At 48.7% G+C, this 14,923-nt stretch overlaps 1 protein-coding gene across 1 annotated transcript; it reads left to right on the top strand.

Moving 5' to 3' along the window:
• Positions 1-1,241: 1,241 nt before the first annotated feature.
• Positions 1,242-5,905, top strand: LOC135917773 (motor neuron and pancreas homeobox 1-like). Its single transcript, XM_065451367.1, has 4 exons — positions 1,242-1,593; positions 2,101-2,222; positions 3,484-3,578; positions 5,375-5,905. Exons 1-4 carry the CDS (start codon positions 1,305-1,307, stop codon positions 5,610-5,612), a joined length of 744 nt encoding a protein of 247 aa, XP_065307439.1. The 5' UTR covers positions 1,242-1,304; the 3' UTR covers positions 5,613-5,905.
• Positions 5,906-14,923: the final 9,018 nt, after the last annotated feature.

The raw sequence follows: 14,923 nt of genomic DNA, 5'->3' as shown, positions 1-14,923 counted from the left end.
ACTGAAGAAATAACGTACTGCGCAAAATATATAACGAAGGGCGGGAAAAGAGACAGAACCGGGCTCAGTGTCCTATCTATACTGGAACATATCTCAATAACCTACATATGATAGTATACTGTATACTTCCAGGTTTATTTCAGAAATTACTGCTATAATAATAACAGCAAACAGACGCCCGTTTAATCGTACTTTGTTCAAGAGAGAGCGAAAGGGGGCAAAGAAAGGCAGGGGGGTTAACCAGAGGTAGTTCCGGTTTGGTACCTTGCACGGGGGAAGGAGTACGGAGTTAAAAAGCGAAAGAGAGGGGCAGGATGAGAAAGAAAGACAGACGATCACAAACAAACCGCGTGCACTATGAAGGGTGGGCGGTGGCCTTCTTAAAGTCAATCGTGAAGCCTACATTGTTCAAGATTATTAGTTGTCGAATTCGCGTGTCTTTTCTTACATCCTTCATTTAACGCGATAGCGTAAATGGTTCCGTGTCGCAATAAATCAGGTGTTGGCGTCGGACATCGTTTCGCGAAAAATGATTCCGAACCACGTACAACCATGCACGTAGGCCCTCGGCGTGGCGCAGAGGCGTTACTGAATTAATCGAATTCTTCAAAGTAAAATGCGATAGAAAAATCGTAAAGTACGACCTAAACACAACCTACAGACATGATAGCGTCGGATCCTAATTTGAATATACCAGAAACCATAGTTCTGTTACGCGGAAACTCAAACACAAACCCTTCTTCCAGCGTTTCTACGATTCCTAGAGCGGTGCGGCCCACTAGGTTCCTTGCAACACCCCCATCCAGATGGCGCTCGCCTCCGCGCAACCGCAAGAAAGCTGCGGTTGCCGGGAAGAGTGACAAGCAGTCAGAGATCTCTGGATGCCATCGCGTTCCACTGTTAAAGACGAAGCTTAACCGTCCTCCAATTTTCTTTTTTCTTTTTCGGGCTGCAATAGACCTAAAAGAAAGCTGTCAGCAGAAAAGATTCTGCTATAGTGCTCTTTTAAAGCGCAACAACGACGAGCTCAGGGCTGTGCTGAAGCGAGGAAGGGGGGCCGTGCTTTCTCCCCAGCGTCCAGGCGCGAGACACGGTGACGCATGGAGCGGTCGGAGCCGAGCCAGTGGTCCCCGGCCAGGCGTCCCGAGTCGCCCACTGCGTCCGCGCTGCTCCTGTCGGCGGCCAGCAAGGCGGCCCTCCAGCACTCGAGCAGCGGAGGTCCAGGCTGCCGCGGCGGAAGCGCCAGCGGTCGCAGCGGCAGCTTCTCCATCGACAGCCTGCTGGCCGAGGACGCGTCGCGCCGGATGCCGCTAGACCTGAGGCCTTCGCCGGGCGGCGCGCTGGCCGGTCGCGTCGCTCCCGCCACCACCGCCGCCGCAGCGCACCAAGCGATGTCCGTGGGCGGGGCCCCGTGCCTGCGGCCGCTGGCGCTGCACCACCCGGCGCTGAGGCACGCGGTGCCGGCGTCCAGCTACGAGCAGCAGGCAGCCGTTGCGGCGGCAGCGGCGCAGCAGTACGGCATGACGGCCACGGCGGCGGCGACGCCCGCGGCGTGGCTGGCGGCGGGCAGGCCGCTCTTCTTCACGCTAGCAGGTACGCTTGGCGAGGCACGGAGGAGCAAAGCGGGAGCGTAGAGTTTCCCAAAAGCTCGCTACTGAGGAGCTAGAGTCTACTGAGGGGCTCGCGCTAGAGTCTAAAGCACGGCGGTTTAGCCAGCGTGGGAGTGATGGGTAGTGTGCAAGGATTTGCCCGAGGTTGACCCTTTTGCCTGCAAGTGACCTTGTGGCTTTGAAAATTGATCATTATATAAATAGTGTGTTGTGCATGCAACACTTTGCAATAGTTCTTTTCTTCCTTTCGTAGGCTTAGAAAGATAAGATTTCTTGAAAAACTTAAATAAAACTAATTAATCGTAATAGATCGTTCGAAGCCACAGACATAAAGAAATTTATGCTATTGTTGGCGTGGTAAATGGACGATCGCAGAGCCAGAGTTTTCTCTTTTGCCCTCAGGATAGAGAAAGAGAGAGAGAGGAGGAAAGGCAGAGATGCTGACTAGACGTTTTGTCCTGTTGTCTGTCCCTTCTCTTGCGAGGTGCAGAGATGTACGGGATCGGGGCCCCAAAACCTTCTGGACGAAGGCCCAGGAAACCGGGCGTCGAACGGAAGCCTCGACAGGCCTACAGCGCCAAGCAACTCGAAAGGCTTGAGGCGGAGTTCAAGGTGAGCGATGAAAGGGCGAGGCTGTTTTCTTTTTTTGTCCTTCGTTACGACAAACGACCTGAACCACACTTATAAGGCACAACTTTTGCACTCAGGTATGAACGCGACAATACTTGGCGGTAGCTAACAAGCATCACTTCCTTATAATCACGGTGCGTGCAATGTTAGTGACAAACTGTGCTCATGCGCCTTTCAGCGAATGATATTGGAGCACCTATGGTAACACGGTCTGTTTTTTTTTTCTTTTTTAAATGATACGCTACAAAAAAATGTGGTCTGTGTCGCGTTATCTACATTTTGAAAATGTATTTACGTGAACCCAATTGTACTTCCCTTTCAGAAGCTTTTATTTTTACCCTGTAGCATATATATTCGATTGAATTCATTTAAACGCGTGTCAAAACAGCACTGCCGTTATAAGTCGTGGCATCTATTCTTACTTTAAGTGTGTGGGGTCTGATACGGGATATCTCACACCGTACTCTTGGGACAAAGGAACGACAACACAGTAGTGCAAACAGTCACAAGGGCATTTATTGCACCTTTCATACATCAATGCCTGCTAGCCGAGTTGCTATCCACAAAACATGCCGATGGGCGCGCGACAAATCTAGAAGTCCGACTTACCGCGGCCGGAAGCGAGCGAATATGTTCGCCCCATGCTGGATCCCAACGCCGGGTCGTTCGCGTGTATAGTCACGCGAATCGTGGCGCGTTCGAAGGCGGCCACGCGAGGCAGTCTCGCAGATGCATCGGTCGCCGCGCACGCGGGATGTCCGCGCTCCTTCGGCGACCCGCCGGGAAAGAGGGTTGCAGCACGTGCCAGCACGTCTATCCCGCTCGCTTTCTGGAACCCAAGAGAGCGCGCCTTGCCTCTCCCGCCGAGGGTAACCCCGCAGCCGCGCAACACTAGCGCCATCTCTCGGACTGCGCCTGTACCACTCGGACCGCCGCGTGTGCGGCGAAGCCGCACTACGGGAGACGCGCTATGCGGGAAAAACATCAGGGGAGGCGCGAGGGTCGCGCATTCCCACAAGTGCGATTTAATAATTATTACTCTCAGGCTCACATAAAATACTGATCTTGTCTTCACGCGCCCATTAAATCAACGGCTCCTGAAACTTTGAGCTGTAAGAAGCTGGACTGTCGTTTTTGATCATATATAACAAAACAGATAATCCGAAAAGGCAGCAATATATCGAAACCAAGATGCAATACTTAAGCAACTACTTATGTCTAGTGGACAATAAACTATGCGCAGGTAGACAAGTATCTCAGCGTTAGCAAGCGAATGGAGCTGTCGGCAACGCTGAATCTGACGGAAGTCCAAATCAAGACATGGTTCCAAAACAGAAGGTAAGTCAAGATTCTGTCTTTCACGTAAAAACAAGAAAGAATCACAGGCTCCAGTTGAGATTCTCCGCTTAGTCGTAAGAAACGACAGGCTTACTCTCTTACGGTCTTTAACTGTGCGTAGCGTTCTTGAGATACAATGTTTGCTCAACGTAAAGAAAAGAATAAGACGAATAACTTTTGTAAGAAACACTGCATAGGAACACGGATCAGTCAATTCTGGCAGTTTATTCTTTATAAACTTGATGAGCATTTCATTCGATGCAAAATGGTAGGATAGTGGCTGACAAAACCAAAGCCAAACGTTCCATTTTTGAAGTGCGTGACCAAACAAGGTAGATGAAGATGTCGTTAAGACGTGACAGTTTTGAAGTTATATTCATTTATGTGAGTCACGTTTTCATAGACGTGTAGAAAAATTGCGAATTTTTCGCGGACTCAATTAACAAAAATCATGGGCTACGCCCTTGATCGCACTCGAGCGTATTGTAGTTTTCGCTTATTCGTGAACGATTAACAAAACCCATGCAGATGACGCGAAACCTGATGAGGTCACACGGAACTGGCACGGTAATTACAAGGTAGCGACAACGAACATATCTCGCTATCAGAACTTTATTTTTACTTTACGTACACTTATTACACTAACTGCGATATGAATATGATTGTGCCTTCCAGGGGTGAATATACTAGTCGTGAGCAGCAGCCGCGTCCCTCCAACCCAAATCACTTAACACAGCGTTTAAACGCGTAATAAGTGAAAAGCAAGGAGTAGCTTAATGTGTAGTCGACCTAAATATATGGCATACAAAAGGGCGTTTACATATTGTGTATATACCATTGGAGTAACATGTCGTCGACCCTATCTTAACCTATTTGATTGCGCTTCCAAAACTCACTGCCCCGTTCGTGACCGTATTGTCCCTCCACCTGTGGCCTTTAAAAGCACAATGCCACTGATGGAGGCTCGCACACGTGAGCAAATGTGGTCGCCGTGAACGATGTGGTGTTGTAATGCGTCTATACGAGTTTCACAAAAATGTAAAACAAGAAATCAAGAAAACAAATATTTGTACGGTTGTACAAAGCGAAGTGTTTAGCTTTTTTTTTAGGCCCGAGCTGTCTGCATGGGAACAAGAACCTACAGGAACATATATTCGCAGTAGGGCTAAACCTATGTCCGCTGCAGGAAACAATTAGCGGAGGACTCAGTGCATTGCAATGCGAAGAAAAAATATCAGTCTGGCCGGAACCGTAGGGAGCGTCCACCTTCGAGAAGCGCTAAAATTCAACGCGGATGAGAGTGCTAACTGGTCAACATTGAAAATCAGCGTGTGATAATTGCAGTATTGGCGGAAAATAAGTACGGAAGAAATGTGGACGGGATCGTCACAAGCATGGATAACTTTATAAGACAGAATATAGATAAACAGCACGTTAGATTACGATATGGTAACACGTATTTAGCTCACACATGTTACGTGACTGTTTCTCATCGCGATGCAGAGGGGTGCAATTAGCTATCAGCATCATGATATAAGCTTGTTAATATTTCGACTGATTATTACCCGAAGGCTGGCTTCTCCTCAGGATGTCCACATATGCAGAGAAGCCAGAACCTAAGAGCTTTGCACCTACGTGTAGACACTTGTGGAATATCGCCGGGAATCAATCAATCAATCAATCAATCAATCAATCAATCAATCAATCAATCAATCAATCAATCAATCAATCAATCAATCAATCAATCAATCAATCAATCAATCAGATCTCACGCGGCTGCGTTTTATCCCGTGCAGGACGAAGTGGAAGAAGCAGATGACGGCGCGCATGAAGCTGGCTCAGCGGCAAGGCTTGTGGACTCCGCACTACCTGGCGGCAGCGCCGGGACACGCTTTTGGGTCCTTTCTGGGCGCGCCCGCAGGCTTCGCATACGGCGCGCCGCCGGCCGCGCCCTGCGCCGCCAACCCGGTGACAGGAGAGCGAAGCCCGTCGCCGGATGCTTCTAGGGACGACAGCTCGACAGAGGACAAGTAGACCACGCCCTGTGACAGTGCGCGACACGCTGACGCTCCAGACCGCCTAGCATACACTGGCAAGTCCCTTGACGGGGCGAGACCGAGACGCGCCTGCTGACCCAAGCACGAATCTACCAGACCTGACCTTGACGGCGAAACGTTGGCAAGGTGAAATGGGACAAACCTACGCCCTGGACCATCTTGAGGCCTGGCAACGTGCACGAAAAAAGTGTTGCGGTGATCGTGGACTGCTTTCGCGAACGATGCATCTTCGCAGTTCGGCTGCAGGCAGCGGCTGCAGTGATTGCTCAAACGGACGGGCAAGCAGCGAAATTTTGCAGCAGACACGCGGCGTTGCGCAGTGCACGTGCGCGTGCTGTAGACAGTGCGCGCACGAATGCGGTTTTGCACCTTTCACTGAACGCGCGGTACTGTGTGCCAGGCTTGCGTGTCAGGTGCCAGATGGACTGGGGATACCTTAATCTGCGTTGCGCTTTACAGAGGTTAAATGTGATACTAGCCTACAGCAGCGACTGAAGTGGACCGCATGCAGGAACTTCTTCTTACTCGTTTGTACGCGAAGAAAAGTGATGCACACTTGTACTGTTTTATCCGTGGGCCACATTACGAGAGAACGGCAGCTGTAGTTTGGTTTCGAGATAGAATATTTGCGATTGGACGAAGGTAGGATTACGCGTAGTGAGAGCCGTGATGGAAGCATGTCCGATGTGGCATTCGAAGTCGACTCGTGCTTAGCTCCGAGTACGTGCTCTTGTACGCATAGTCCAACACAGCACCTAGTCAGCAAGCTTACGCTGATTTAGCCCTCCTGCACTGCAGGATTAGGATGTATCGCTTCGGGTATGCTGCAATGGAACAACGTGATTAGCAATAATTGAAGGCATGACATTGAAACGAGCACGTAAGCAGCCCTGATAAGCTTTTCGTACGGAGTAATGAATATTTGAACACGAATAACTCCGGCACACGGTGTAGACCTACATTTACCACGGTAAGACGCTATTTCCAGAATGACTAAAAACATGCTAACTTTGATTTCAATAGAAAGTTCTCAGTTAAGGTTCGTCGGATCTCACACTAGACTATGTTATTTCTGTACATTACGGAACGCAAGACGAAGGATTGGTAGTTTATGGACAAATGACTCGAAGCACAAAACCAGTCTAGCTCAAGCTTGACTTTGCTGACACACAAGCAAACAATCTCAAGCGAATCGAGCTGGTAGGTTGGTTCATTAGAAGCTGCAAGGATGAAGACCTTCCTGACAGGAAAAAAAAACAAGGCATAGGAGGTCTTGCGCATAGCAATGCATGAAATCAGGTCAGATTGTGCTCTTTTATGAATTATGAAACACGCTATAAAAGACGTCATTATAGTGAGGGTTCGAGATCAACTTCTACCAACCGGAGTTATCTATGTGTGTTTGTAAATTAAACTACGCTGGCGTTTTTGCATTCCAGTAGCATCGGAATGCGACCGCCACGTCAGATGCCGAAACCGCGACCGCGTGCTTGACAGCAGAACGCCATTGACACTGTGCCAAACGGCGGGTCTAGGCATTCCCACAAGCTGCATTTCTCATGACGCTTTTTGATGTCATGATATCAAATGACATACAGCCTCACGCTGGATCATTTGCGCAAGCACCTGAATACCTAATGTGCAATCCCGTATTTTGCAGAGAGCACCGCAATATACTAGCAAATAGTAAGGTTTCAGTAAAACGAGGGAATAGGATATGAAGAACGCGCAGCAATTATTTTCGTTTATTTACAGCGTTCAGTCATGACCGTGATGATGCCGGTTTCTGTCATTCTCTTCTTTAGTATCATTAAAGCAATGGTTTAGCCGTGACTGCACGCCACAAAGGTCAGTTCACAAGCACTGTGGCAGAAGTTTGATTTTGAACCAGGTCCTGCGTCGTACGCTGAAGCATATTTCCTGGTCTTGTTCAAACAGTGCATAAGCTGCGCTTATTTGAGAAATTCGTACATGGCCTACTGTCATTTCTGAAGCAAATGAGAACCTTACAATACAGCGGGAGTGTGTCAATTTTTCACGTGCTATAAATCGGGAATTGGAAACACTGCGCGGCCATGAGTAAGTAACACAGTTAGTACTTCTTTTTTATGTTTTTGCTTATATATCTTTATTAAGTTGTGCTAAACAAATGAGATCAGACACTGCTAAAAAGATCACGTGATTATGCAAGCTAATCCCACACGTGGTATTTTTTTAGACGAATCTTTGAGCAGTGAAGCAAACGAATATTTCTAAGCACATGGGCGAAGCGTGCAATAATAAAGGGAAGCTTGTGCTCGCACAATGGATCGAAGTTCCGCGGTGATCTTGTTATTTCGTTTTAGTTGTGTTTGATGTAGCTTTTATTTTGTTCTCTTTTTATTACTGAATAAATAATAAATGTATATAACGGGACCTCAAGCGTTTCTTCATTAGGACACAGTCAGAGGCAAATCAAATGCGAACGTGGGAAATAAATCTTTAAAAAATCACTGCCCAAGCTCTCCGTAGAGATGGTTAACCGGCGAAGCTCAAGCCAAGGGCCCCAGTATTTGTCACTGGGGTAATACCGACGGTTCATTAAATGACGGCTTGGTAGGCTGCCGGATCCTCGGTATGCAGTTGCTGCTTGCGCTCGGCTGAACGAGCCTGTTCTTGTGCCCGGGCTGCAGCGTCGGCACGGCATAGACGAGCTCATTCCCGGTTATTCACGCTGCGTTGCTGATCGAAAGCTGCCTGCCCCTCAGGAGTACGCATGAAGCGTGGTCTACCCATTTCGGAGGAGGAGAGAAAATGCTGCGCGCGTGCTCGGCTGCGACGGAGAGCAACGACGTCACTACTGGCGCAGCCAATCGCGCGCCTTTCTTTCTCTTTTTTTTTTGTGCATGCGCATGGCGCTGCGCCGGAGATTTTCGGCGTACAGGCGACATACGGACGGACGGACGAATTGGCTAGCCATGCACAGCTCTGCCGCAGAAGACGCAGTGTGCTTGGGTTGCGGATGTCACGTAAAGGCGATTTTGGCTTATGACACCAATATATTCGCGCATCGCAAGATGAAGTTTAGGTAAAACGCAAGAATATACTCCGCGCACCGAAAACACGAACCTTTCGATTAAGGTTTTCCTGGTTCGGTTTCCATTTGCCGCTGACTGTGCTCTTACAACATTCATATCGATGGCGACGTCTTATCTGGTTCCGGTCAAGCATCTGGTCCTCCCAGAAAGTCTGGCCCGCAACCGAACTATCAAGAGTTCGACCTTGTTCGAAACTGGCCAAGAGGTAAGCGTCTTATCTGCGCAGAGGCGTTTTGTGAGCAAGCACTGAGAAACCTAACGGCGCGAGTACCAATCTGTATAACTCGTGGAATGGCTATTACTATTATTATGAAGTTGTCGAAGCCATCCTCATTCTGCAAAGCAGTGCTGGTAGTGGCAATAAAAACCCTGGTTAGTCCACGGCATTTTGTGAATAAGCTTAGCGAAAGGTTGTTATCTGTTAGAAGGCAGCAGGGGAAAGAAGTTGTTTCTACAGCAGGAAAAAGAACGAGAAAAAAATTGAAACTAGATGTACAGCCACAAAAAAAGCGCGTATGCGAGGTATGCTTGGAGCCGTCAGACAAAGAGCAACCCTCCACTATATAGGTTGCGATCTTGTACGCGTTCCAAAGTAGAACGGAGGCGGTCCGTTCTACCGAGCCACACAGGATTGGTCAATTTGAACCATGACGAATGCGATGACGTCATTTGTGCCGTGATATCTGCTGTCAATCTTTCCGTGTCGTCGGCTATCGGACGAGTGCAATGGAACGGACCGCCTATTTCGCGACGTAAAGAACGGACCGCCTCCGTTCTATTTTGGAACGCGTACAAGATCGCACCCTATATAATATATTTGTTACTAGGGCGGGTACTATCAACTAAGCAAGTGTATACACACTGCATGTCATTAATAAAGCTTTCTTTGCGACAGGAGTTCTATATTAATAAAGAGAAAGCGAGAGAGAACTCACAATGCGTCCTTACCTAACGCTTCATTATGGTACTAGTTACGTCCTCAACCTATACGCCGTACAACTCGACGAAACTCAAATACTGCCTCCTGTTAGCGTGATTTGCCTGGCCGGAGAAAGTGCGACTCGCTTCGTTTAATACTAACCAAAGCGCCGACGCGAGGACGTCATTAATGAAGGTCTGTGCAATGCGAAAGCGCGTTTGCCTATATGCTCGAGTGTCATCGTAGCGGGTATTGCACTGGAGGTCAATCGAATAATACCAAAACGCGCGTATCAAACATTGCGGAGAATGAAATGCGACGGTCTGTAGGCCATCAAAGTAAGCACGCAAGCAACCGCCCACAAAGGCCGGTGCCGAGCCGAAGCACGTAAAGCCGACGACAATGCAGCGACGAGGTGCTGTTTACTCGACTAAATGGAACGACGCTGCTCTACGGGCGTCCGTTCAAAAGAAGCATATCGTGAGGCTTTTGCATCAGGGGTTCCACAGACGCTTATCTAATGCGAACCAGTTGGCAATAAAAGTGAAAAGGGTAAACTATACTTACTAACCGAATCGGCGAAGAGGAGAGTATGAAACACCCGTCGGCGAGTCCACCATTCGCAAGCACGCTGATATGACTGATGGGCCTGCCGAAGCCGCGTTCTTTGTCGCACACGGCGGGGGCTTAAAGCCTCGCAGTAAAAGGGATATACTGCAAACAGTTTGCGGCGCAAGAAGGCAACGAGCCTTCTTTACTGGCACGACATTTCGAACTTTATTTAAAAAAAGTTAATCACTAGGCAGGCGAGAACAATTTTAACGCAACTGCGCAGAACAAATATTCTCTGTTTTGGAGTTGCTGCTTGCGTATATGAGGGAATGTTTATTTTGTTTTAACTGTCCGTATGCCTGTACGTACCACTGCCAGGATGTTCGTTATATTTAACGCCCTGATTTCAGCCTGCTGGAAACTTGGGAGAGTGCTCTCGCGTTGGTCGTTTAATTAACGACCGCGGCCGCGAAAAAAAAAAACATCAACAAGTACGTGATTTGCCCAACTACAGCGCATACAGACGGTCGGTCGCGACTATAGCTTGTCTGGACGAACGGCCGCTCTTGGGAGAGGCGATACTGAAGTGCCCCTCCTCTGCAGTCGCGGCCACATTAGGCGGCGATTGCGATGTTATCGGCTTCCACAGGAAGCCATTGGCTGCGCCGCGGTGAACCTTGGATCGTTGAGCTGTTTCGCTGAACATGCCAGTTCTCTGAGCAGAATTAAACTCGCTCAGTCTTCGAAAAATATACCACCTGTGAAGTCGTAGAGTCGGCTCATGGCTTACATTCCGCAGCCAAATGTTTCGCATTCGAGTGCCTGTCTTGAGCGAGACAATTAAGATATCCGTGGACGCTGATTTCAATGCCGCCTTTTCACCTGCCCCTACCAGGCACAATTCTTCCTGGGGTGAATTGACTTGATCTGGCGTCTGTCTCACAGCGGCGTGCTTTCATGAGCGTGTCCGTCTTTCGTGCCCTGCTCTTCTCTTACTTTAGCTCGCACAGGCGCGCTACCAGGACGTCCTAATCCGATTACTCTCCCAGCGTTTCGCATTTCCCTCACTGATATGTCTCTCCTTCAGAACATTCCCTAGCGCTAAATCGCTAACAAAAAGCATCGATGACGAAAATCGGAAAGAGCCAGAGTCGTCGACATTCTGAAAGACAGCGTTGGCTACAGGATCACAGAAAGACGAGCGGCACAACGCCAGTATTGCCATTATTTATGCGGTCTTCGTAGCCAAGGCTCGTTTTCAGAATGCCAATGCGCAAAAATAACTAGCTAATCTTTGCCCTAGAGAAAGAGAGTTACTTGATTGTCGCAGTATGTTGCCCGTATTATGTATCAGTGAGGTGGCGAGATGATCACAAATGCTGTGATTCTCTGACACAAGTCCATAGTTCTGCATTCGGTATATTCAAGAAACAGATCGGCACATGTTCAAGGAAACATGGTAAGCGACATGCTATTATAGGGACTAGAGATATACGTGGGCCAATGTTCAAAGCAAAGATGTTAAGTGAGGGACTATAGACTGAAATCGCAAAGTGCTTTTCAATCGGGCACTTTAACTCGCCTGCGAGGTGCAACTCAGTTTTGCGTCAGAAAAGTTAGGAGGAGGGACAGAAAAGAGTGGAAGGTGACGATAGAGGCATAGAGAGAGAGAGAGAATGAAGAGGAAAGGCAGGGAGGTTAACCAGATATGAGTCTCCGGTTTGCTACCCTACACTGGGGAGGGCGGATAGGGGTTAGAAAGATGGCAGAAGAAAGCGCTAAAAAAAGGAAAAAAGAAACACGCACACATGGAGGCACACGCACAAAAGGCGTCCCAGTTAAAGTCGTTCACACAGACCGGTAGATCGTAAAAAGTGCAATAGCACTTGCACGGCCTTCTTCTGTGACGGTAGGTCCTTTCGATGTTGTAGAATTCTTTTTTAAGATAGCGGTTGGTCGTCCAGTTGGTCAAGTTCGTGGCGAAGACATGCCCTCTGTGGACTGTGCTGCGGGCAGGCACACAAGATATGGCCAATTGATTCTTCATGGCCGCAGTGGTCACAGGTTGGGCTGTCGGTCATCCCTATGCGGAATGCATAGGCTTTAGTAAAGGCAACGCCCAACCAAAGTCGATATAAAAGCGTGGCGTCTCTACGGCGAAGCTGTGATGGCGCTCGAAGACTTAGTGCGGGATCAAGTGAGTCATAATTCGCCATTCAGAGCGGTAACATGGGCTAGAGCAGTGTAGGCTGCTTCTGGCGATACCGCCCAGCAGACTCCTTGGAGCAGCGCCACGTCGGGCGCTCGGACAAAGAAGCCAGTCATTGGAAGTGCCCAATTATCCCAGTTTATCAGGCAGGGGCGCTTTAGTCCATTGTTCAGCCATAATTGCAGCTCGAGTTCTTTCGGCGCGATGCGCCGAGCAAATGCTGCGGATCCAAAATGCCCCATTATGCGGCGCGTATTTCAGTGCGCGCGATTAATCGTCGGTGTCATAGGTTTAACTGGGCGGAGAAATCGACGCAGTTCGGTCTTCGGATAGCTCACTGTGGCGCTCCGACATACATGCTCACGCCATTAGGTAGGTTCCCGAATTAGAGAACAGCTTTTCAGCCGTTACAGTTTCTCGGGGCCTTCTTGAAGCAATGAAACGTCACCAGAAATTATAATTAATAAGAAGAAGGGTGAGACAGGGTTTGTGATAGACCAGCCAAGTAATAGAGCCATGAAATGCTCTTGTCACGTTTTAAGTGGCTAAAGAAATGATGTGTGCGAATTTGTGGAAGCCACAGTTCCGCCGGGAAGGCGAGGCGTTGATAGCGACAGCAAAGTATTAGACAGTCATACGAATTAAGGTTCGTAGTGTTGTAGGCCGTGTAAATTGGAGTGAACATCCGCTTCCTTACTAAACGCGGACGGTGTAAAGACCAAAATGACACACATATACAGATCCTACTGTGTGAATGAACGCGAACACTCGCGACACAACGCTGGCGTTATGAAACACGCCGGCAGCGGCGACGGCACGTGCTTGTTCCAAAGCGAACACTTCCTGCTACCGCTCGCTTCACCACTTCTACTGGGCCTCATCTCCAAAAACTTAGATTGCGCGACCTTGAACACTAGGCGCGCGGCAAGGCAGTGCTCGAAGCCAGCAGCAATCTCGCACGCACTTATCAGTGGCACTCGTCGCAGATAACCTCCAACCATCCCCAACACACGGCACGCCGGTCACGTGTGTGCTCTACCGTGAAGAACAGTCATGCGCAGCCACGGCCAGGCTAGAAAAGGACACGGGCGCCATCCTCCCCTAGCGCGCGTCGGATCACGTGACTTCTACATTGGGCGCTTGGGAAGACGGCCCGTATCAAGCCAACATCGTTCTCGGCTCAGCCTCGCGAGCTTGTCCTCGCACGCGTAGCCCGCGTCACGCGGGCTGCTCGTTCTCCTCAAAATTGTATTTTATTCGGTACATCACAGCAACCGAGATTAAACGAAAAGAATGGTGGAGCATTAAGGCTCAAAACGACTCGTTTGCCTGACATATGGCTCACGGTTAACCATCGCTTTTATTGCGATAGCAATTATATGGACACTTCTAGCGCATTTATGGCGTCGCCGTCACACTATCCACTGTCCTTAGCACAATAATTAGCACAATTCTCAGCACTATCCTTACTTCATATAGCAGTCTGCTAATTTTCTATCGCAATCGATGCCTCGCCTATCGGGCGAAACTGCGACTTTCTCACACATTCACGCTTCAATTGGCCCCTCTACGATAACTACGTTGCAGCAAGTCACTATTGAGTGAGGACAATAACTGTATTGCCTTTTCAGTACCCATGACTAATTTTTTCCTTGTTCAAACATTAAGAATTTCTCACCACAATACCATTGTTAGTTACTACAGAGAAGCTGACTACGGTTTGAACGTGTCAAAGCTTCTGGCGCTTTCCGCTGCGTCTAACGTCTTAAATCAGAGAAAAATTTTTACAAGCTCATTCTCAGTTGTAACGCTCTGCAGCGGTGATTCCTCCGCGCGTCTTGCCTGAACGACTCAGGGGACTTTGCAGAATTCTTTTCTTTACTTTGAGGATGCTTCGCCGCAACATGACTATTGTTGCAAAGAAGTCAACCACGCCACGAATGTTTGAATGTAAGCAATCCTAGTAGAGAGTCTGACCACATCTGTTACGACTTACTCTTTTCAACAGAGCATTAAGTTCTAGTCCGACAGCTTTGTTTTGTTCATCTGCCTCTTAAGAAACTATGATGATCCTGTAATAGTGCCCACAACCTTTGGAGCTGTGACAATTGTCTGGGGCAGTCAGAGTGTCAGAGCGAAGAGTGTCAGAGCGAGGCAGCCAGAGTGTCTGTGGCGTCGTGGATATATGGTTGCGTAGCTTAGCGTTAAGTATAAGAAAGACGTTGTAGCAGGGTGGTGGTGTGATCTGGTATAATTTTGACATTTTCGGATACTTAAGCGTGTATCCGAAGTGCAACACACAAGTGGTTTCCTCTTTTTTTTTTCTTTTTTTGCTTCCCGTACTCCATCGAAATGCAGCCGTTATGGCTATAAGTGGAACCTAAGGCCTCATGCTTGTAAGCGGAACACTGTTACCACTGAGCCAGCGCGTCGGTTTCTGCGGTCTCTTCGAACAAGCCTTTCAAGTCACACACGGTCAGAACCTTGTTCACTCCCCAGAGTTGATTCTTCGGGAAACAGTTCACAGGCTA

The sequence above is a fragment of the Dermacentor albipictus genome, chromosome 4, assembly GCF_038994185.2.
Source record: "Dermacentor albipictus isolate Rhodes 1998 colony chromosome 4, USDA_Dalb.pri_finalv2, whole genome shotgun sequence".
In the NCBI taxonomy this organism is placed as follows: domain Eukaryota; kingdom Metazoa; phylum Arthropoda; class Arachnida; order Ixodida; family Ixodidae; genus Dermacentor; species Dermacentor albipictus.
This window is presented reverse-complemented; position numbering and strand designations above follow the sequence as displayed.